At 34.4% G+C, this 24,047-nt stretch overlaps 1 protein-coding gene across 4 annotated transcripts in view; it reads left to right on the top strand.

Moving 5' to 3' along the window:
• The window catches only part of DIAPH2 (diaphanous related formin 2), an 813,387-nt gene that overhangs the window by 63,293 nt on the left and 726,047 nt on the right, over positions 1–24,047 (top strand). For 3 of the 4 annotated variants that reach the window (XM_081278193.1, XM_081278190.1, XM_081278191.1), the window contains 2 exons: positions 10,700–10,804; positions 15,983–16,003. In XM_081278193.1, coding sequence (XP_081134319.1) covers positions 10,700–10,804; positions 15,983–16,003 — 126 coding nt within the window. The remainder of the gene's footprint in view (positions 1–10,699; positions 10,805–15,982; positions 16,004–24,047) is intronic. The other variant, XM_081278192.1, reaches the window with a different exon arrangement.

Here is a 24,047-nt window from a genome sequence, read left to right as displayed (position 1 = left end):
AGCAGATACTGTAAGCTGTTAAAACAACCCTGTATTTTCATCCAGCTATGTGGCAAGCCTCCCACATCAAGTAATTTTTCTAATGCTTGCTTTAGCAAATTTTCAGCAATGATTTCTATGTGTCTTCTGACAGTATTTGCTGACAAGGGATGTATTTTAGTTGACTGCTATGCTGTTTTGCATGTATTATTTCATTTGCTTTTACCAAGTGTTTCTTCCATGCCATGGGACCTTTTGTCTTTTGCTATTAAAGAAAGAAAATTCCAAAGAAGCTTCTAAGCATGTGTCATTAAGTTTATATGGTATCAATAAGGTGCTTGATTATCACATGATTCTAATTATTGCTGAGAAAATTGAAGAAGTTTTATTCATGCTCTGGATGCTTGGATTTTAAATAGCCTGCTAATTTGAGGTGGCTGTATACCATTATTAGCTAACATTTTAAAGTATAATATGTACATAAAGTGAGGGTTATCACAGATGATTGATATGCATCCATATTTTAAGTAGTTACCTTAATAATGTCAATCTTGTGGGTGTGCAATTTATTAGCCTTAGATTTTTGTTATTTTTACTGTGTGATAAAAGAATAAGAATTATGAGTAGGAGAAATAGCAGTCTAACATTTTCTTGTTCCCTTGTACTTGCATTATTGGTATTACTATCTTCAGTCTGTTGTCTTTGTAGGAATCATTTATAGCTACTTTTTCATATCTTGAGGGTCAATTGAGTTAAAACTAGATAAAATAACCAATAAATCCATTAACCAGGTACATGTCAACTGCAGTGTGCTGCAGTACAGAAAATAAATATTCATTGTACATACACCACTTTTCCTGTAAGCTCATGTACCTTTTGAACCTGTGGATCCAATGAAGGATCTAGTGGTTACTCTTGTGAAATATCAGGAAGTCTTCTTTTACTTTTTTTTTTCTTTTTTGAATAACAGTATTTCCTAAACCCCAGTGGGTCTTTTATGTAATCTCTGTACTCTGGAAACCATTGGTTAAAGACGAGCTCAGGCTTAAGGATTACAAGAGAAAATAAGTAATATTTATGTTTTCTAATATTGAGTCATGTTCTGAATTTACCCTCTTGATAATAAAGGGGTATATGTAGGTATTCAAAGTTGGATCCTTCCAACAGGGCTTTGAAAGCAGAAATAGATGATTTTTTGTACTATACTCAGTAATATTCACTTAATATTGTGTCCTTTTTTTTCTGCTTTGGGCTGCACACTATTTTTACAAATAATGTATTTGAACAACTTTTTTCCTTTATCTTTGTTTTCTTCCTGAGCTCCCATAGTTTCAATGGTTATTTAGGTAAAATTAACTGGGTCTTTTGAAAACATGAGGTAGTTAATTAGTATCAGGTAGAATTGGCCAATTATTTTATTATGTAGAAAAATACCTGATATTTTCATTGGGATTTTAAAAAGAAGTGTTTGGTTCTTTCTAGCTAGAAATAATTATGGAACCAAAGCTAGAATAATTATTCAACATCCCTTTACAAAAGAATTAAACAAATCTTATAAAAATTCATTAATTTAGAACCTTAAAATAATAAAACATAGTTGTAATCATTGTTTGTGCTAGGATGTATTTTAGGAACTGGGGTGCCTTCATTCATTCATTGTCTTTAGAGGTACAGATCTTCCCAAGCCTAGAAGTTGAAGGATACTTGAATAATTACTATTTTAAGAAATGAAAGTAAGCAAGAGAAACAATAAGAGAGATAAATAGGGAGCCTACATCCTGGGAACAAATTTTTACTCCTCACACTTCAGATAGAGCCCTAATATCCAGAGTATACAAAGAACTGAAAAAATTAGACAATAAGATAACAAATAACCCAATCAACAAATGGGCCAAGGACCTGAACAGACACTTCTCAGAGGAGGATATACAATCAATCAACAAATACATGAAAAAATGCTCACCATCTCTAGCAGTCAGAGAAATGCAAATCAAAACCACCCTAAGATACCATCTCACTCGAGTAAGATTGGCAGCCACTATGAAGTCAAAAAACAAGTGCTGGCGAGGATGTGGAGAAAAGGGTACACTTGTACATTGCTGGTGGGACTGCAAATTGGTGCGGCCAATTTGGAAAGCAGTTTGGAGATTCCTGGGAAAGATGGGAATGGAACCACCATTTGACCCTGCTATTGCCCTTCTCAGACTATTCCCTGAAGACCTTAAAAGAGCATGCTACAGGGATACTGCCACATTGATGTTCATAGCAGCACAATTCACAATAGCTAGACTGTGGTTGAACCAACCCAGATGCCCTTCAATAGATGAATGGATAAAAAAAATGTGGCATCTATACACAATGGAGTACTATGCAGCAATAAAAAATGACAAAATCATAGAATTTGCAGGGAAATGGATGGCACTAGAGCAGATTATGCTTAGTGAAGCTAGCCAATCCCTAAAAAACAAATACCAAATGTCTTCTTTGATATAATGAGAGCAACTATGAACAGAGCAGGGAGGAAGAGCAGGAAGAAAAGATTAACATTAAACAGAGACATGAGATGGGAGGGAAAGGGAGAGAAAAGGGAAATTGCATGGAAATGAAGGGAGACCCTCATTGCTATACAAAATTACATATAAGAGGTTGTGAGGGGAATGGGAAAATAAACAAGGAGAGAAATGAATTACAGTAGATGGGGTAGAGAGAGAAGATGGGAGGGGAGGGGAGGGGGGATAGTAGGGGATAGGAAAGGTAGCAGAATACAACAATTACTAATAGGGCATTATGTAAAATTGTGGATGTGTAACTGACGTGATTCTGCAATCTGCATTTGGGGTAAAATTGGGGGTTCATAACCCACTTCAATCTAATGTATGAAATATGATATGTCAAGAGCTTTGTAATGTTGTGAACAACCAATAAAAAAATGCAAAAAAAAAAGAAATGAAAGTAAGATGGCAAGCATTTAGTGCTGAAGTTGAGTTCAGATTTAAGAAGAGCAAGTGTAAAATTTATCCTCAAGCTGAAATCAAGACATGTTACAGGAACAGAAGTATATAATTTGTAGAAAATATATATGAAATTTATAACAGATATACCAGTGTTACTTTTGTCTTACAGGGAAGGAAGAGAGAGAAAAATATAGAAGGTTGACATTTGTCTCATAAAGCAAAATATAAAACCAGAGGGAAATAAAGGAAAATAGACATAATGTTGGAAGGTGAGGGGAAAACTAAAAAAAATTATATTGTCCCCTACTTAATTATGGTAGTGGAGAGAGAAGGAGAGAAAGAATGAGAATGAATTAATTACAAAACAAATGAATGAATAGGCAGCTGGCTTAACCTTTGACTTTCTCATATGACTCATTTTATGTAGTTCCTTATTAAAAATTTTAAGAAGATATTGTTTGTGGCTAGGGGTGTAACTCAGTGGTAAAGTACTTGCCTGGAGTGTATGTGGCCATGGGTTCAAACCTCAGCACCAAGAATATAAAAAAGAATACAGTGTTTGCTGAAGAAGTGAAGGAACTTGTCTATACAGAAAAATTGTATCACAACATATGTGGACAGAGGAAAAAATAGTTTCTTAGTTGCAAATAGGGCTTTGAAGTATTATAAGTGGTCAGCTATTGTGACTTCAAAGAACATGTTTTTAGTAACTACACTCCTCTCATGTACGGTAGATACATTAAATAAATGTTAAACAAGCTAAAAGCTTGCTTCTGTGTTTTGACTACTGTAAGAACTCTGTGTTTAGAAGTAGGTTCATATTCAATTAAGTTGTTTAGTGTTAATACTGAATTATGAGTATTGCTCTATTTAGTTTTGCTATTATATTATAAAGATAGAGTTAATGATTTGGAAGTATCAGCTGCCTAATTAGTGATATGTTTTTATTTCTAGAAGGAGAAAATGAGTATGGACTCTTCTGTTCACATGAATGATACCCATTTTCAGTCAACCTATACATTAAATTTATAAATATAAAAATGTAGATGACTCTAAAGCAATTTAAAATATTTAAAGAAAATGTCCTAAATATCGCATTGGTTCAATAAATCTTTGTTTATTTCTTAGTATATTCCCGGAACTGTTCTTTGCTGGAAGTAAAAGGATAAATAAGTTCCTGCCCTCAGTTAGCTCAGTTTTGAGGAGAGAAAGATTTATCATGTAGATTTAATGTAAGTGGAATTAAAATGAAAGAAAAGGATTAGCCATTTCCAAATGAGGTATTTTGGGGTGAAATCTTCCTGAAAAATTAGTGAGCATAGCCTTGAAGTATAATAGTTAACCAGATATGGATTTGATGGGGAGCTGTGGTTTACAAAGGGAGAGAGGTGGCAAATAGGACAGTATTTCAGGCAGACCAAGAAGCATCATGAACAAAGAACATAGTACTTGTAAGAAAACTATGAAGAACGTAGTGTTATTAACACATAAGGGTAAGATAAAGGTTCACTTTATTACAGTTTTTTTTTAAATTTTTAGTTGTTGATGGACCTTTATTTCATTTATTTATACGTGGTACTGAGATTTGAACCCAGTGCCTCACACATGCTAGTCAATCATTCTACCATTTAGCCACAAACCCATCCCTAAAGATTGGTTTTTAGGGCTCGGGTTGTGATAACATTACTAATAGCTAGCATTCTTTGAAGACTAGTTAGTACATCACTTGATATGTATGATCATACTTAATCTTGACAACATTCCTCTGGTACATATAATCCATTACCCTTATTGTCTTGCCTACTTTCCTACAAAATAATTTTACTCTGATGGCATGATCTCAGCATTGTGCATCATTAAAAATTGAATGGAAGTGCATAGTGATGTAGAAATGTCACTGGAAGGAGAGGAGACTGCTTACTTAGAGACTGCCAAAAGCAGCACACCACCCTCTTTGGCCTGAGAAGTGTACAAATACACAACTTAATCTTGTTAGTATTCCAGAGTTGACTCTACTGGGAGGATATAGATTCATGATAACCACATTTATTGGAGACTGCAATTTTACCAGAAAATTTGGAGACTGAAGAGACCTAATCCAGCATATGTGAGCAGAAAGAATTTAGGGATTTTGATGAAAATGAGCACGCTATAAATGAGCAAAATGATATGCTTAGCCAATAAGATTATTAAATCAGAGGCTGAATTAAAGAGGTATAGTACAACAAGATGAAAGAGATGGAAGTCTTTTCTTTCCTTGTTTATCAAACCACAGAATATTTGAGAGAGAGAGTCATGGATGCTAATCCATGTCACATGAAAATAAATTGAATTTAGTAGCTTGAAGGAGAAAATGTCACCTTCAAAAAACATGTATATGGTTCTTGAGTTAATTTCCTTTTGTTTTATCTATTGTCCTTATCACTAGTCACTTGAAACACTTTACTAGCCCAAATATGGAATGTAAGAAAATCCATTCTGGCTACATTAAGTAGAAGATATTATTAAGGGATATTAAACAGGAGGGTTACACAAACAGGCTCTAGGTACCATCATAGGAATAACTTCCAAAACTACACAACTGAAACACAGTCCAATTAAGGAGCTGTTGCCACCTTGGAACCTCTTGGTCAAACTGTCTTAATAAAAAATCTGCCATTGATTCTGTAATTTCATGATTTCTGTTGCTACCAAAACCCCCCAAATGGATGACCTGTTCATGGCCTATTTCCTCTAATATACTTCACTTTTGGATTTGCATCTCTTATAAATGCATTTTGTTGGTGGAAACTAAACCACATACCTGTCATCTAACTTTTAAGGGAGACTGGCAATTGTAATTTTTAAAAATTCTACTTTTGTTAGGTGGGACTGATAATGTGAGGATATATTAAAATATAGAGGCCAGGTTCAAATGATGTTGGGTAGCCAAAAATGAAAGATGACCACTACAATCTCCTAGCTAGTCTCATAGCCTTTAGTCAGCTTTTCCTTATCCTTCATGACCCAAATCCTAGTGAGGACTTCTCTGACTTTTCCACCTGTCCTATGTGTTTCCAAAGAGTCCATCTATTATGTTTGTTTCCCCTAAACCATGACTTATATATATGTGTAGCTTTCTCTAAGTGTCAGGCATTGCTTTATAAATAATAACCTTTAATTTGAATATAAAAGCAGTCTCTCAAATTTATACTCTCTTAACCAGCCTCACATAGTCCCTTGTGCATAGTATACGTCTGGTAAATAAGTGATTATAAAATTTAAAAGTAGAGAAGGAAAGGAAAGGTACAATCTTGCCACCTTAACACATTAATATTCTGTTACACATATTTCAAATCTAGTCTTCCAAGGAAAAAGCTAGCAAAAATTTAACTGCCCTAAGATGAGCTGAGCTGCTGGAGGACGTAGTGAGTTCCTCGCCAGTTGATATAGTTGTAGAACATAGATGAGCATCTGCGGAGTTATAAAAGTGCTGTCCAGACTAGTTACTCTGATTCTGTTTGGATTCAACAATGCTAGAAACTAACAGAGGGAGAGGCAGAATGTATTTTCTGCTTTCTAGTAAGTTTTTAAAAAGCTATACAAATGAAAAAAAATATGGATATAAGATAGAAAAGGTAAGAGTAGAGACAGTGATCCAGATGAGTATGGAAAAGAACTTGTATATATAACATGAAATTTATAGATATTGACTGTGTATAGTCATAAGAATGACTGCAGTGGGTACACATATAGGTCAGGTGATGTTTGCTGTCACTAAAGTTAACTACGATATACCTTATCCAAAGTGTGTGGGACCAGAAGTATTTTAGAGTTTTTCACATTTTGTAGTATATGCATAGGCTTTACTGGTTGAGCATTCCTAATTAGAAAACTGAAAGGCTCTAAAATCTGAAATTTTTTCAATGTCATATTAACATTCAAAAGGTTTCAGAATGATATCCTAAAAGTTTTGGATTTCAGAACATTTTGGGTTTTGTATATTAGGGGGATCTGTATCCAATAGATAAATGACACTTTGTTACTTTTCATGGATTCTTTGGTTTTTCCACCACATTATCACATATGAGTCTCTAAAATAGCTTTAGTATTATTCTTTGTCAAGAAATTTACTTTATTGAAAATAGAATTGTCAGAATTACCAAAAGAATAAAGAAATAAAATATTGATTTTTTAAAAATTAAGATAAAATTTTTTGACTCCATATATGACAAAGAACGTGAGGTATTTCTTGATCTTTCTGTGCCTAAACTTATTTCACTTAATGTCATGATCTCCAGTTTTATCCATTTTGTCACAAATGACAGGATTTCATTCTTTTTTTTAACCAAATAGTGTTCACTTTTTATATGCACCACATTTTCTTTTTGTATTCATCGGTTGATGGACACTTAAGTTGTTTCTGTTTCTTGGTTGTTGTAAAGAGTGCTGCATTGAACTTGGGAGTGCAGATGTCTCTTTGACCACTGATTTCATTTCCTTTGCATATATACCCAGTAGTGGGATTGCTGGATCATACGACTGTTTTAATTTCTTTTCTTTGTTGTTGTTGTGGTGCTGGGGATTGAACCCAGGGCCTTGTGCATGTCAGGCAAGTATTCTGCCAGCAGAGCTATATCCCCAGACCCATGATTGTTTTAATTTCTGAAGGAAACGTCATGCTTTTTTTCCACAGTGGCTATACTAATTTACATTCCCACTAATTTATTTTCTCATAGAATTTGAGAATAGAATAGTAGTTAACAGAGGCTAAGAGGCAGTAAGGGGGAGATAGGACAGGGAAAGGTTGGTCAGTTAAGTCCCGGTGTTCTATTATACAGTAATGTGTCTATAGTTTAAAAATAATGTTTTCTATATTTCAAAAGAGCTAGAAGACTCGAGATCATTTTGGATATTCCAATGCCATAAAGAAATGACAAACGTTTAAGATCATAGATATGCAAACTACCCTGATTCAATCATTACATGTATCCAAAGATGATATTGTACTCCAAGGATATGTGCAATTATATATCAATCAAAATTAAAACTTAGGAATGTAAAATAAATTAAGATATAATTCACATAACATAAAACTCATCCTTTTAAAGTGTACACTTTGGTGTTTCTTGGTATATTTCAAAGATCACCATAACAATCAAACTGTTTTAGAACAGTTGCATCCCCTCAGAAAGAAACACCAAACCCATAAACAGTCATAATTTAATATTCTTTTCTTCTTTTCTGGGCCTTGGCAACCAATAATCTATTTTCTAATTCTGTAGATTTGATTTTTTATTGATGGAATCATACAACATGTGGTTTTTGTGACTGGTTTCTTTTACTTGCATAGTATAATTTTAAGGCTCATCCATTTTATAACAATACTTTATTCCTTTTTATGGCTGAATACTATTGTATATGACAAATTTATATGGATATACCACATTTTGTTAATCTAGTCAGTACTTGATGGACACTTGAATTGTTTCTACTCTTTGACTATTAGTAATAATGCTGCTATAAACATTCATGTGCAAGTTTTGGTGTACAGATATTTTCATCTTTCTTGGGTATATGATCTGAATCGTATGTGTGACCTCTCAAGAAATTGGCACATTGTTTTATCAAAATGGCTGGCTGCATTGTTTTACATTCCCACCAGCAATAGGTTAGTGTTTCTTGACAACCCTTCTCTAACATTTGTTGTTGTTTATTTAGTGGTACTGGGGAGTGAACCCAGGACCTTGAACATGCTAGGAATCTGTGTATTCTCCCCATCCCTTCCTTCCAACATTTATTATTTTAATCTATTTTATTCAAGCTGTTTTCCTTTGCATTTCCCTAATAAATAATGATGTTGAACATCTTTTCATATGCTTATTGGCCATTTTCATATCTTAAGAAAAATGTATGCTCAAATACTTTGACCATTTGTAATTAAGATATTTGTCTTTTCATTGAGTTGTAAAAGTTTCTTTCCATGTGAGTATCCATCCCTTGACAGAATTTCTAAACACTTTGGCCCATTCTCTGTGTTTTCTTTTCACTTTTCCATTTTGAAGCATAATCATTTCCATCTTGGTTTTGCAATTCCGTCCAGGGTGTCTTTTTCTGTTGTGGGGGTTAACATAAGTTTCAAAATGAAGAAAAATAATTTGTGTAATGAAAGTGTTATAGGTGTGCATATTCACAAAATAAAGGTATATTCCCAATCTCATAAAGTTTACTGAACCTCAGTGTGTTCTTATAAGTGAATATTTTTCTGTCCAGTGAGTCATTTTAAGAATTTTATAAAAAATTATTTATTTTAATTAGTTATATATGACAGAATGCATTTTGATTCATTGTACACAGTTGCAGCACAACTTTTTATTTCTCTGGTTGTATACAACATAGTGTTGTATCATATGTGCAGTCATGCATGTACCTAGGTAGGATGATGTTGTTCATCTCATTCCACCATCTTTTCTGCCCCCATACCCCCTCCCTGCCTCTCCCCACCTTTGCCCATCAAAGTTCCTCCCTTTTTCCCATGCCCTCCCTGCTTTATGGATCAGCATCCACTTATCAGAGAGAACATTCGGGTTTTGGCTTTTTGGGATTGGCTTACTTCACTTAGCAAGATATTCTCCAATGGCATCCATTTATCTGCAGATGCCATAATTTTATTCTCTTTTATGCTAATACTGCATTGTGTATATATACCACAGTTTCTTTATCCACTCATCTATTGAAGGGCATCTAGGTTTCTTCCACAGTTTAGCTATTGTGAATTGAGCTGCTATAAACACTGATGTTGCTGCGTTACTGTAGTATGCTGATTTTAAGTCTTTTGGATATAGATCGAGGAGTGGGATAGCTGGGTCAAATGGTGATTCCATTCAAAATTTTCCAAAAAATCTCCATACTGCTTTCCAGATTGCTTGCACCAGTTTGCAGTCCTACCAGCAATGTATGAGTGTGCCTTTTTCTCCACATTCTTACCAGTACTTATTATTGTTTGTATTCTTGATAACTGCCATTCTGACTGGCATGAGATGAAATCTTAGTTTCAATTTTCATTTCTGTAATTACTAGAGATGTTTAACATTTTTCATATATTTGTTGATCGATTGTATATCTTCTTCTGAGAAGTGTCTATTCAGCTCCTTAGCCCATTTAGTGATTTTTGTTATCCCCCCTAACTATATTTCTCTTTTTTCTTTTTTAAATCCAACAACTTATTATGAATTTTTCTTCAGGGATATGTTATGGATGCATATTCCCTCTTTGCCAATCATATTTGCTTTCTTGGATAATAGTAATCCTAAGCAATTTGTATGTGTGTATTTGCTTTTGCTATTAAGTTAAACAAATAGCTTTGGTAGGGCAGTATAATGTATATCTATGCTCTAAACTGCCAATTTATTCTGTGGAATAGTTTAAAAATACCTTTTTCTCCCTGTTTACTGAATGACTTGGTAGTAATATAAACCTTGGGTGCATGGTAAAATTTATGCAAGGTTGTGGAATCTAGAGTGAAAAATAATAGTGAAATATCCAGAAAAAAAGAGTTTTGTTCGTTATAGCAGGAAGTATTTATTTAAGAAGTAGATTTTTATTAATATTTGTTATTATGGTATCTTAGGGTAAAAAATAATAGTGAAATATCCAGAAAAAAAGAATTGTTAGTTACAGAATGACTTAATATTTTAAGACATAGACATCATTAATATTTATTCATCACTTTATAAATGCTTAGGCAGAAATTTATCAATGCTCACAGTGAATGTTCTTTCTAACAGGAGGACATGAACCTTAATGAAGAAAAAAAAGCTCCTTTACGAAACAAAGATTTTACCACCAAGCATGAGATGGTTGTCCAGTATATTTCTGCTACTGCCAAATCTGTAAGTAGAGAAACTTTCCTGGTACCAACAGAATGAGCTTAAGCATTATCTACTTAAAAGATGAACAAACCTCAGATGTTCAAATTCTTGCTGCAATGTATTCAGACTATTTGGGAAACAATTTGTGTTTGATTTTTATACATTTATATATTTCAAAATGTATATATTTAAAAATGAAACTGTTCATCTTTGGAAATGAGAAGCTCTCATTATTATAAACAAGAAAGCTTAGAAAGGACAGCAGGCTCTTGAAGTAATTCAGTGAGTTTCAGGGCAGAGGCTTTGTGCAATTACTAAAAATCGACAGCATTTTGCAGGTATTTCACTTAATGTATGGATTGTTAGATAAAAATTTTGTATTTTGAGGGAGAATATAAGAAACAATATAGTCATCTTTAATTAAGTTGACATTAAAGCTACATGTCTAGTGTCTGCTTGCATGTAATTTTTAGCAATGCTTTTTAATATGCAGTGTTGTTGGCTTTTTTCATCATTTATATAATGCAAACTGTGTAAGCTGCCTCATAATTGTTATTGTACAGCTTTGTTCAATATAAATGAAAGTGCTTAATAGGAACTTTAATCAAATCTGTGTGAGTTTCAAGACTTGAAAGTAGGTTTATTGAGAGGACTTATTATCAATGGGAAAAACTTACTGTTTTAATAAAGTATTTTGCTTTTTTTCACCTTTTAAGGCACTTCCAAAATAAGTCTTTGGGTTTAATTTTTTATTAGAAACATGTATTTTTGAAAGGGCAAAATGTGTCTTTTACATATCTATAAAGAAACAGCTTTTCATATCTAGAGATCATAAAATCAGTGGATGTGTATGTGTGTGTATGAGTGTGTATATACAGTGATTTTATCTGTAGGTATATGCATATATATGCATGTAGACATGCACATTTAAAACATTCTACACTTGAAGAGTTGACCACTAAATTTCTTCATTGGAAAATTATATTCTAATGTTATTTGGCTATGCTATTAATGCTATTAGCAATTACTGAATTTTGCAATTGTATTGATTCTATATTGTACTTTAAGCAAGCTAAATCTGAATGCTGAACCATTTAAAGATAACGCATTGCAGCTCTGCCAGAGCAGAGCAACAGCATGTTTTTTAATTTGCTTCTGGTATCCAAGGGCAGAAATATGTTTCAAGTGATAAGTGAAATTTGCCATGAGCGTCGTTTTCAATAGAATTAGGTGATGCATAGGATTTTACTTTGAAATTCTGATGAATCTCTTCTCATTTTTGCACTCAAGTTATTGTTCACAGTAAAATGCTTTAGGAAATGCAGGGTGTACATTTAGTGTTATTTTTCAAATACCTAAAGGCAAGTATGCTAGTAAATCTATATAACTAAATCTGAATGCAAAGTACAGATAATACTATATGACTAGTCATATAATATTTTTAATGATAGGATTTTGTTAGTGTCTCTGGCTTATTTGGGTCATTGTTTGTGTAAGTGGGAATGACTATAATGGAAATTATACATAAATGATGCTCTTCTACTTTGACCTTTTGATTATTATCTGATCTGTATGAAGAAGTTGTTTGCATTTATTCTCATAGTTTCCTTTTCAAGTGATCAAGGAAATGCATACCTTAAGTTATATACTCATTTTTCAGATTAAAATACAGATTTGTTAAATATTAGATGAGCTCATTCAATCTGCTTTTTTCAGAAGATGGAAATGGAATGTTCTCAAAAGACATGAAAATTTTATGTTTAAGTCACCAGCCTCAAAACCAGTACTACTGAGTATTTGTCCTTATTTGTTTCATTCAGCATAACTATGAGCACCTCATATATGCATAGCACATTCATAACAGTTCCAAGATTATATTTGTTTTTCATGGACCAAATATTATGATGGAAGAAAGCCTGTTGACAAGTATGTTTTGAAGCTTTCTCACCTTGGGGATACATTAATTAGTACTGTTTTCTATCATTAAAACTCTGAAAATTATTTGTGTTATTTCTTTTTTAAAGGTGAGAGGGATGGCATTCAGTGAAAAACAATATTCTAATCCCTTGACCTTTTCATGATCAGGACAATAAAATTTGCACCAATTATTACTGAATGTATGAATGTTTTCCCCCATGTAACCAGGCTTCCTTCCCATCCTGCTGTCTTTCATTAGGCTTTGGTTGTGCTTTGTATGTCTTGTACTTTTTTACCCTTACTTTTGCATTATATTGATGCACTCATTAAAAATGTTTACTTGTTTAGGGCTGGGAATGTAGCTCGGTGGTAGAGTGCTTACCTAGCATGTGTGAGGCTCTGGTTTCTATCCCTGGTATGGGGGGAAAGGTTTCCTCATTTAAAGCAAAGTTAAGGGCTGGAGTCTCTGATAGAAAAATGTTTTAGACTCAAGTGTAAAACGTGGCAATTAAAAGTCAAACATAAATTGTATATTTTCCCATTTAATCACCTGCATTAGTCCTTTGGTATGGGATCTAAAACCAAAAGAACAAAATGTGAGCTCAGTGAGAAATGTCCATTATGCTCCTTGGGTTCTTGGGTAAGGACATTAAAGAGAGATGAAACAATATACAGAAATATGGCCAAAACCTGTTTCTAAAGCAAACAAGACTCTTTTGTTGTATAATTAACTTTATTGAAATTAACATGGAATAAGAGAATATTAAGGAAATCACAAGGTAATTATGTAAACCATGACTTAGTTTTTTTTCTTAATTCATAGTAGAGAAAAACCATATGAGTGTTATAGGAAAAATTACTTTGAGTAACTCTGTCAGTAATGAGTGAACTCCAAATAGGTGGGTAGAGAAGAACCACCTGTCTGCATTTATCTCCTATGAGTTGTACTCTTTTTTTTTTTTTATTGTTGGTGGGAACAGAACCCAGGGGTGCTCAACCACCGAGCCACACCCCCAGCCCTTTAAAAAAATATCTTATTTAGAGAGAGGGTCTCACTAGGTTGCTTAGGGTCTTGCAAAGTTGCTGAGGCTGGCTTTGAACTCCTGCCTCAGCCTGCCGAGCCTCTGGGATTACGGGTTTGTGCCATTGGCCCATCATGAGTTGGACTCTTTGATTACTGTAGGAAGTGTGGTTATGGACTGACCTAGGCTAGCAGTATATGTGGATGATTAAGCCACAGGTTACCTGGGAGACACTCTATTTTCAAAACCTGAGCATGTTTTTAGAAATGGAAAACTGCTTTGTTAATATTGCAGAAATTATCCTACCGATTCATAATCCTGAAACAGGCACAACATGTTGGAGATTTATAGAGGGTTTTACATATATTTAACAGCATATTTTGACACTTAGGAAAAGTTATTCACTGAAGTCTTAACATTAGTTTGCCAAATGCCAGTGACTTCCTTAGAATACCAAGAATTTAGTTTATTTCTAATTTAAATCACAGTCTTTGAAGTTGAGATTTTAGAATATGTGAGATTATATTTTTGAAGACATAGGAACCTTTGAGAAGAATCATTGATTAAAAAAATTTCAGAAATAATTTAAGAAGTGAAACCAACTGTATTCACAGATTTGCTAGACTTACTTATATAACAAGTACTTAAAAGTTGCAGTGCATCTGTATATGTGTGTGTGTGTATGCATTTATTATAGTTTTGCTTTTGCCATTATCAGAGACTTTCTTTCTTGGGTCATTTCCAGCTATGGTCTGGATATGATGAAACAATTAAACCCAGACATGACCAAACTAGTTTATTTTAGCTTCCCTTGGCTAATCAATCTAATCTAATGCTGTGTGTGCTTTAGCTAAATGCAGTCATTTTGTAATCTAAATGAATCATTAAATGGGCCATATTGTGGTTATTTCACTGAGTATAGACCTGCCTTAATTGTTGAGACAGGCTTGTCTTCTCTTTTTAGTCTTATGTCTGTGCTAAATAGACAAGGGACAAACACAACCTCTGTCTTTTTTGGTGGGAGGAAATAATTTAGGTCAATAGCATATCTTTCAATTCAGAAGAGTGTTAATGGCACCAAAGAGGCTTTTATTCAACTAAATAATCACTGACTGTAAATAGTCTGTTGAATGAATATTTAAGAAACCTGCTTCTCCATTTGGAGATTCATGGATTCCTCTGGAATAATTTACTTGGAAACTGTCATTATCTTTTTGCATCTTGTCATATCGTGTTTCATTTGGGATTCTTACTGGGGTTGCAATTAAATTTAATTTTTATTTTTAAAGCACTGGCTGAAAAATAGAACGCATCTTGATAATAACCGCTATCAGATTAATGGTTTTAGATTGTGGATTAGTTCTTTTTTGGACACTGCTTGATATTCAAATGTGGGAATCTGATAACAGTGATTTGATTTATATTTGGATTTTGGCATAAAATTATGTTTAGGACTGTGAGTTTACTTCTTGTTTTCTTAAACACATCTTTTCCTCTCAGATTCTCTTATCTCTTATCTAAAGCTCAATATTGAGATTTTTGAATTATTTCCTCCCAGTGAATATAAGCATTTATATTTATATATAAAATCTTCATTGTCCTCACATTATATAGAAAACTCTGATTTTATAATAGAAATTCTAGGATGACCTAGAAAACTAGAATAACAAGCAATCTTTCTTTGTAATTTTCAAGTATAAGATAAAACAATAGTATAACCCTTAAATTTATAACAGATAAAATGTTCCAGTTTTCAACCTAAAGTTTACTTCTGAACTTAATGCATGACTTTAAATGTGACAGTTTGTTTTAAAACACCTTATTTTAACCTTAATAGTATACTTGTCATAACAAAGAAAGAAAAAAAGGGCAATATTTGAAAAAAAATCAATTTTATATTGATAATTTTTTTGAGGGGCTGTGAGCTGATTCCAGATTGCTATTAACTTTGCATGACTTGATATTTAGATTGTATTATAAGAGAAGCTCATTAAAATACATTAAAAAATTCTCAAAATATAATTATCCTTTATTTTGGAATCCTTATTCCATAGAGGACATATTTTTGAAATATGGTAGAAATGAATATTTATTGATTTGTTTTAACTTCTAGATCTAAAGTATTCAAAGTGTAAGTAGGGTTAGCTATTTACTAATTTACTAAACACTTCTGTGAAAAAGCTTCTGATTACTAATATTGTTGCTGTTTGTTTTTTTTTTTTTTACACCATAACCTCTCTTCGTTGACCACTGCATGCAGATAGTTGGAAGTAAAGTTATGGTAAGTACAAAAGATGTGTTTTAACCTTAGATATAAATTTGTGCTTTGGGGAATTATGATTGTTGTTAGTGTAGTATTGTATATGTTTGGTTTTTCTTTTGGCATATATTTTACCAAAGCAATGGAATTCATGTTAAGATCAGGTGATTAGGATTTGTCTCTGTTTTGTTTTGGGATATGGTTTAGAACTAGAATGCTGATATATTTTCTTAGAAGGTTTTACCTTTTGTTTTTTGGAAGTACTCTTGGGTCAGTCTGAGTCTCATGAAATTGTACATTGTACCTCAGTTTCTCAGTATGGCAGAGGAAGATTCCTAAAGTATTGGTTTATGTACATTGGAGTTCTTTTTTTATTATTATTATATCAGGAACTGAACCCAGGGGCACTCAATAACTGAGCCACATCCCCAGCTCTTTTTATATATTGTAAAAATTTGAGACTGGGTCTTGCTGAGTTGTTTAGGGCCTGGATAAGCTGCTGGAGGCTGGCTTTGAACTCTTCTTGATCCTCCTGCCTCAACCCTTTATCTCTCCTAGGCACTGGGATTACAGGCTTGCTCCATTGTGTCCTGCACACAATGGAGGCAATCTGAATTTGACTTTAGTATCACTGGGCATATAATGTAATGAAAATGACGTTTGCCATGCAGTCAGGGGGCCTGGATGCTTGTTTTTGTTGGGTGCTATTAATCAGCTCTTTGAGTTTGGGCAAGTCATATTTATTTTGGGTTCATTTATTAAATAGGTATTTTGAAATCATTTGCTTAAATTATCTAGTAAGGTTTTTTTTTCCTTTATTGGTTTTGTACTCAAGGTGTAGTATATTTTAGTTCTGTAATTATATGATGCACTATTATATAACATCTTAAAATTGGCCTATATTGTGATTGAGAGCTAACTGTAATTTGCTGTCTTGATTGAGCATTCTTTTTTAAAATATTTTTTTAGTTGTCAATGGATCTTTATTTTGTTTATTGATATATGGTGCTGAGAATCGAACCCAGTACCTTACACATGCTAGGCAAACACTCTGCCACTGAGCCACAACCCCAGCCTGAGTATTCTTTATTTAGAGAAAAGGATAGCAAACATTATCTTTAATATCTTTGAGCACAGAGGTATCTAGAACAGTGCATGTATTAGTATCTGTTTTGCTTTTAAAAACACATTTTCTTTAATTCATGTGACATTTAGAGGGAAAAAAAGCCATCAACCTTTTGGATATTTATTTAGTGTTTTTTTATGTGCCAAGAATTTTACTAGGTACATTGATGACTAGAAAGTTTATGTTAGATAAGACATGTTGAAATAATCAATATATTAAATTTTCCACACTACCTATAAGTGTAATAGGAATTCATAAGTGGGAGAGAAAGGGAAGGAGGTTTGATGTAATTAGGGGGAAATTCATGCATATTTCTGGACCTAAACTTGGTTTTCTGGAATCTTTCCTTATGAGGATTCAAGGATTCGAGGATTTGGATTTCAATAGGGAGAAGCTCTCGATATCTTGAAGTAATAGTAAGTGTAAAGACCTGGAAAGAGAACCACAATGTGTGTGGGGGTAGGAAAGAGGGAAATGAGATGAGGTTGACTTTGTTGGAACAGATAATGTATATTAGAAGGATTTATAAAACCAAGTTGAAAGAGAGTCTGCAAGTTCAGGAAGAATATAAAAAAATTAGTTTGAGCAAGGAGTGATAGAATAAAAACAGGATTTAAGAAACATACATTTGATAGGTATTTAGGTTAGATAAGGATAAAGGTTCTCAAACCTGACAGTGCATGAAAATGCAAATGTACCCCCCTCCCATCCCACTCCAGGATTGTGATTCCTGAGGTCTGGGAGGTAGCCAAGAAATTTGCATTTTTATCTAGCACCACAGGAGATTCAGTTAGGGGAGCTTGAGGAGCACACATTGTGAAATATAGTCATGCACCAAATAACCTTTTAGGGGTGGAGATGCTGTTTCCTTAAGATGGACCTGAAAAATTCCTATCAATTAGCATTTCACTATTTTTTAGCTTTGTTTAAATACACAAGTACTTAATGCTGAGAATTTCAGTGGCCTACAGGATTAAGTATGGTAAAGTGGTGCAGTTTTATAGCCTATGAGCAATGGCATATATATCATGTGGCTATGTGTACAGTAAGCTATGCCATCTAGGTTTGTGTACCTACACTGTATGATGTTCACAAGATGACAGAATTACCTACAAATTACAACAAATTTTTTTTTTTCCGGAAGGTAATCTGTCTTTATATTAGGCATGATTTATCTGGATTAGGACAGAGAGAGACTCTTTGGGAGGCCATTTGCTAGACTTTTCATTGAATAAGTGAGGACGCATATTAAACTGGAGGCTAGATGGAGAGAAGGTGAGTTTCGTGTTAAGGGAGTTTGGAGAGACATGGGAATCTTAAGCTTATTTTAAGTTGGTCTTGAGCTCTTCTCTATTTGTAGTTTTGGGCTTATTGTGAGTTCTGCTCCCTCATATATTGAAGTATATCATTAGAGAAGCATGCCCAGGCAAGCATATAAGGCAGGGTTTATTTAAAAAAGAGTAACACAGACTTCTCCTGGTAGGGAGAAGAGGGGCATAGTATCCTCAGAATATATAGTATTCCTGGTGAAAGACCCCAGCCCCATAACCTAAGGCCCGATTATGAAAAGTAGAAAGTATGCAGTAAACAGGTGAGCTCACCACATAACCTGTTAGAAAGGGCACCCTGCCCACATTACAGGACATGCTTGAGCAAACTGGGATCATAAGCGGGAACAGGGAGGAAACAAAATGTAAACCTATGAGATTAATGAGTTTTTCGGGAACCTATAGTGAAAAATAAGTTTATCATAGTGAAAAACAAGTTTATCATAGTGAAAAACAAGTTTACCCTTTAAGTGACGTGTATGCTGGATTCAAAAACACCTGTTATTGTGCTAGGTGGAAAACAACTCCTTTTTCCCTATAAAAGATCTGTACCCCAAAGCCCGGTGTGCCAGTTCACCAAAGCTTCGGCTGAGGTTTTGCTGTGCACCCGCAGGCGCCTGTGTATTAATAAACTTGCCTCTTGCTTTTGCAGCCAGTGTGACGCTAGTTCTTTTGGACGGGGGATTTGAGGGTCTGGGGGTCTTTCACTGGTATCCCCAGAAGTGAGGTGTTCTGCCTTTTTTATATGTCTTAGGCTTCCTTTGTTCTCCTTCTCTCTTCTCCTTATCTCTTTCCTTCCTGAGTGTGTGACAAGTCCCAGGAAATGCTTGGTGGGATGGCCAAAAGGTGGAAAACCCGAGAGCTGAAGGGGGAAGGGCAGGACTGAGCAGCCCAGGACACACTAACAACTTTTACAACTCAATGAAGGGAGGGCCAATTCCTGGTTACATTAGCAACAGGTTGGGGGGGGGGCGCTGGTTATCTTGATTCGGTGGAGGAAGGGCTCTGAAAGCTTTTCAGTCCCTCTGGGGGCAGTCTCTAACTTCCCAGACTCATTCAAATTGCCCTCCTTGATCTGACCTGACTCAATTTACCCATCTTTACAGACTACCTGTCTAACTCTGGCTTCAATAGGACTATGTCAGAAGCCAGTGAAATATTAGAGATTCCTTCATATCCAATCAGTTATTAAATTCTGTTGATGATTTTTCCTAATTAACTCTCAATTTGTTACTAAAGCTTGTTCTTTGTCCTCAATGCCAATTCAATAAAAAGGACACATTTAAAAAATATTTTTTTTTTAGTTGCAGATGGACCTGTATTTAATTTATTTATATGTGGTGCTAAGAATTGAACCCAGTGCCTCACACATGCTAGGTAAGCATTCTGCCAGTGAGCTACAAGTATCCTAGCCTCCAAAGGACATATTTTTGAGAAGGTTTATTGCTTTGCTAGAGAAATACCGGGGACTTTAGCCCCAGAGGCTGTGATTCTGCCCATCCCTGAGAACAGGGGTTTTTAGAGAAGTGATTCATTCCAGATGTTTCCTGTGGGGGGTTGTGATTTACTTGTTAATTTGGGAGATAGCCCTTCCTTAGATCTTCTGGTGCTAATCTCTGAAGTCTGAATTACTTGGTTCCTGTGGAGGGTGTATGCTCAAAGACCCAGAATTCTGTCTGGATAGGAAGAAGGTAATCCTGTCCCCCGTCCAGGTTAGGAAAGGGGAGATGGAGAAGAGGAAAAGAAAACATGTCCATTTAAAGTAAGCCTCAGTGTCAGAGCAGCAAGGATTATATTCAAAGCCTGAGGTGGACCACAATTACAAACTGTCTTCCATAGTTACCTATACTATTACCTTCTCATAGTATACATTCAGTTCAGACCAATCATTTAACACACTGGTGATTGCTGTAGGCCTTCGCCAGTTTACCCTGTTTTCAACTTCTCATTGTACCCATTGTTCTTCATGGTTACCAGAGATCATGCTATTTCCCTCTTCAAAACCTTCAGATGGCTTCCTGTTGCCCTTTGTGATCTCCTCCTTGCCTTCTTTTAAAAAGTCATCTGCTGCATTCCTGTCTTCTATTCATATAGGGACAATTGGCAATTTCTTAAGACACTTTTCTTTAATACCTCTAAATCAAGCTTATGCCACTCCTTTGAGCTGGAGTGTCCTTTCTTTAGGGTGCCCAGCAAGCTCCTAAATATCCATCAAGATTAAGCTTCCTATCAATCTTAGGAGAAGCTGTCCTAGGTATCTCCTTCCTTCCCAAAGCTGTATTATTAATACTTAACACATTTTATTTTAATAAATCACTTTCATGTCTTTTTTTCACCAATGAAAACAGCTTCTGCCTTCAAGGAGCATAGGTCAATGGAGAAGATAGATAGAGGGTAAAGATAGGACCTGAAAGTGCAATATACAAAAGGTTTCAAAGTGGGAGGCCAACAGAATCTATAAGGTTCCCAGAGTATTTTGAAAGATGGCATAATGAGATGGGCATTTTGATAGATCCATAGGATAAATTGTTTCATACCCATTGTCTTATCTGTAATCTGCTTCTTATATTTGAGCTTACAAATCTTGCTATAAAGGGAGGAAACTATAGGAATCTGCTTCTAAAGGAAATGGTGAGGGGTTACTTCTGGAGTTTAGGTTGTAGAGTTGCCTTAAGGTAGATATTTTTGTTGTTCTCCTGCAACTAGAGGGGGACATGAAAAAAAAAAAACAGTATATAAAATCTGGTTGAAGTCAGAAACAAAAGGGCTGATGTCTCATTAATCAACAAAAGATGGGAGTTTTTTTTTTTTTTTCCATTGACAAAAGGGCAGGTAGGAATTTCATACAGGTATTCCAGAGAAAAGAAATTCTAGAATAATCCATCAAATATTGTGGCTACTCAGAGAGATCACCTATGTTAGTTAAAAAATTAATGGTGTTAAGAGCCAGGTTGAAATCATAAAAATGGAATATGTAATGAACTAGGTCTGCATGGCCCTTTTTTCCTTTGTGTATCTGTGTTGATTAGAAGCAGAAAGAGGCATTTGAAGCCTTCCTGATATTGAACTATCATCAGCCCTACTGTTCGCTATTCATGTTTATAAATTTTGCTTGAATAGTCAAACTAGAAAACTGCCTGTTCTCTGAACACAACTACCCCCTCAGCCTCAGTATTGCTTCTGACTTTGCTTAAGTATTGAAACAAACACACACACACACACACACACACACACACACGCGCGCGCGCGCGCGCACACACACAGCCTTCCTTCTTTTGTAAACATTCTTCCCATAGCACATAGCTTTTCTATGAAGCCTGTCTTCATCCTGATGCGCAAACCCTCCTCCCAGTTTCCACCTAGTAATTTATCTGAACTCTTGTAGTACTTTATTTTTAACTTTCTTATGGAATCACTTTCTACTTTATCTTATAGTTCCTATTACTTTCTATATTCCTTAAGGGTTTCTTTTATGGCATTCCTATTTTACTTTATAGTAATTTATATCCTTGAATAATAATGTCTCTCATTCTGTGGGTCTGTCTTTTTATGTCCACGGTATACATTCTATAAAGGAATATATTTTTAGTAGTGGTCATAGGTTCAGAGGCAAATGGACTTGGGTTCAGATTCTGACTCTGCTGCATGCTAGCTGTGTGACCTTGGATAATTTACATAATCTTTCTGAACCTCAGTCCCCCATTGATAAAATGAAGATAACAGTACTAAATTCAGGGTCATTTTGAAGCATATCATTTATATTTAATATATTTAACTGATAATCTCTGTAATAGTAGGTTCAAATTATGTTTTTGTTAAATGTAGTGAATGCTACAAAATACTTGATATGAAAGACATAAAACATAAAGATAAGACTGTGAGCTACTTTTTCTTTTTTGCTAAGTATCCTAGATATATGCTATTTGAAGATTTAAAGGGAGAAGTAGGATTTGTTCTGGGTCAAGAATGATAGGGAGGATTCAGCTGGATGCTAGAAGGAGACTGCCTTGCCTATTTATTGGAAGCTATATGTTATTTCATGTGGATTATTTCTGGGATTTAAGAAAAAAAATGTTATTAATATTCATATGTGATCTCAAGTTTATACTGACAAGGTCACTTTAAAGATTTAATAAAGTTTTTGAGGATTTTTTAAGGTAATGTTTACAAAGGAAAAGGACAAAATATCTTCTAGAAGATATTAAAAACTAGCAAAGAGAATTTGGAGTAGAGCAGAGATAGAAAGAACTGAAAGACTTTTTTCAATGGCCTCTAGTTCTAAATAAGTGTTGTACAATTTTCTGACTCACAATAAATTGTTTTTTATTATTTAGTAGTACATTACATAAAATAGATTAAGAAAACAGCTAAAATGATTGACTTGATTTTATTGCAAGCCAAGAATAATTTATCCACAGGTGGAAAAACAGGCATTTTTTCTGTGGGGAGAAAAAAGTAGAATTAACATGATTACACATGACAGTTGGAAAATGGAATTATAATGACCATACCTTACAATGTTAAATATAAGGTAATTTAATAACATAAATAGTTGAGTGGCTAGGGCAGCAACCTGAGGAGCTTTTTAGGGAAGTGTTTGTTTTGGCATCAGAAAGACCTTAATTTGAATGCCTGATTCACCATTCTCATTCTATCTGACCTTGTAAGCTTCTCTGACAGTTTCCTTTCTTTCTTGAACAAAAAGTTACTAGGTACCTGTTAACCTGCCAGGCTCTATTCTAGGTGCTAGAATGAGAAACCATACAGGTAAAGCCCTCATGGACCTTTCTAAATTGGGGAAAAAGACAAAAACATATAAAATATATTGGTATATCAAATATATTAGCAGGTAATGGTAAGTGCTATGAAGGGAAAAACATTTTAAAAAGCAAGATGAGAATACAGATCAGGGATATGCTGATTTGAAGGTGAGTTCTATGAGCAAATGATATGTACCTATATATATATGAATTTTTATTGGTACTTAGTTATACAGAATCATGGATTTCATTGTGGCATATTAACATATGCACATAATATAGTTTGATCAATTTCATTCCCCAGTACCTCCCTTTGCCCTCCCATCTTCTGCCATACTGGTATCACTTCTAGTTTCATGCAATCCTTTACCGCCACCCCCCCCACCGTTTTTTCTTTAGATTCTACATATGAGAGAAAACATGTGACCCTTGACTTTTACTTAACATGATACTCATGTTCCATCCATTTTCCTGCAAATGCCATAATTTTATTCTTCTTATGGCTGAATAAACTGTTGTGTATGTGTGTGTGTATGTGTATATATATATATGTATATATAATATATATATATATATATATATATATATATATATATATATATATATATGCCATATTTTCCTTATCCACTCGTCTATCAATGGACACCTAGTTTGGTTCTATAACTTGGCTATTGTAAATTGTGCTGCTATTAATATGGGTATGCATGTAACTTTGTAATATGCTGACCTTAATTCATTTGGTTAAATACTGAGGAGTAAAGTAACCAGATCATATTGTGGTTCCATTCCTAGTCTTTTGAGGAGCTTCCATACTGATTTTCATGATGGCTGTACAAATTTATATTTTTCAC

This window comes from Spermophilus citellus (genome assembly GCF_964194105.1).
Source record: "Spermophilus citellus genome assembly, chromosome: X".
Taxonomy (NCBI): domain Eukaryota; kingdom Metazoa; phylum Chordata; class Mammalia; order Rodentia; family Sciuridae; genus Spermophilus; species Spermophilus citellus.
The sequence above is the reverse complement of the archived record's forward strand: the minus strand, read 5'-3'. Positions and strand labels throughout refer to the sequence as shown.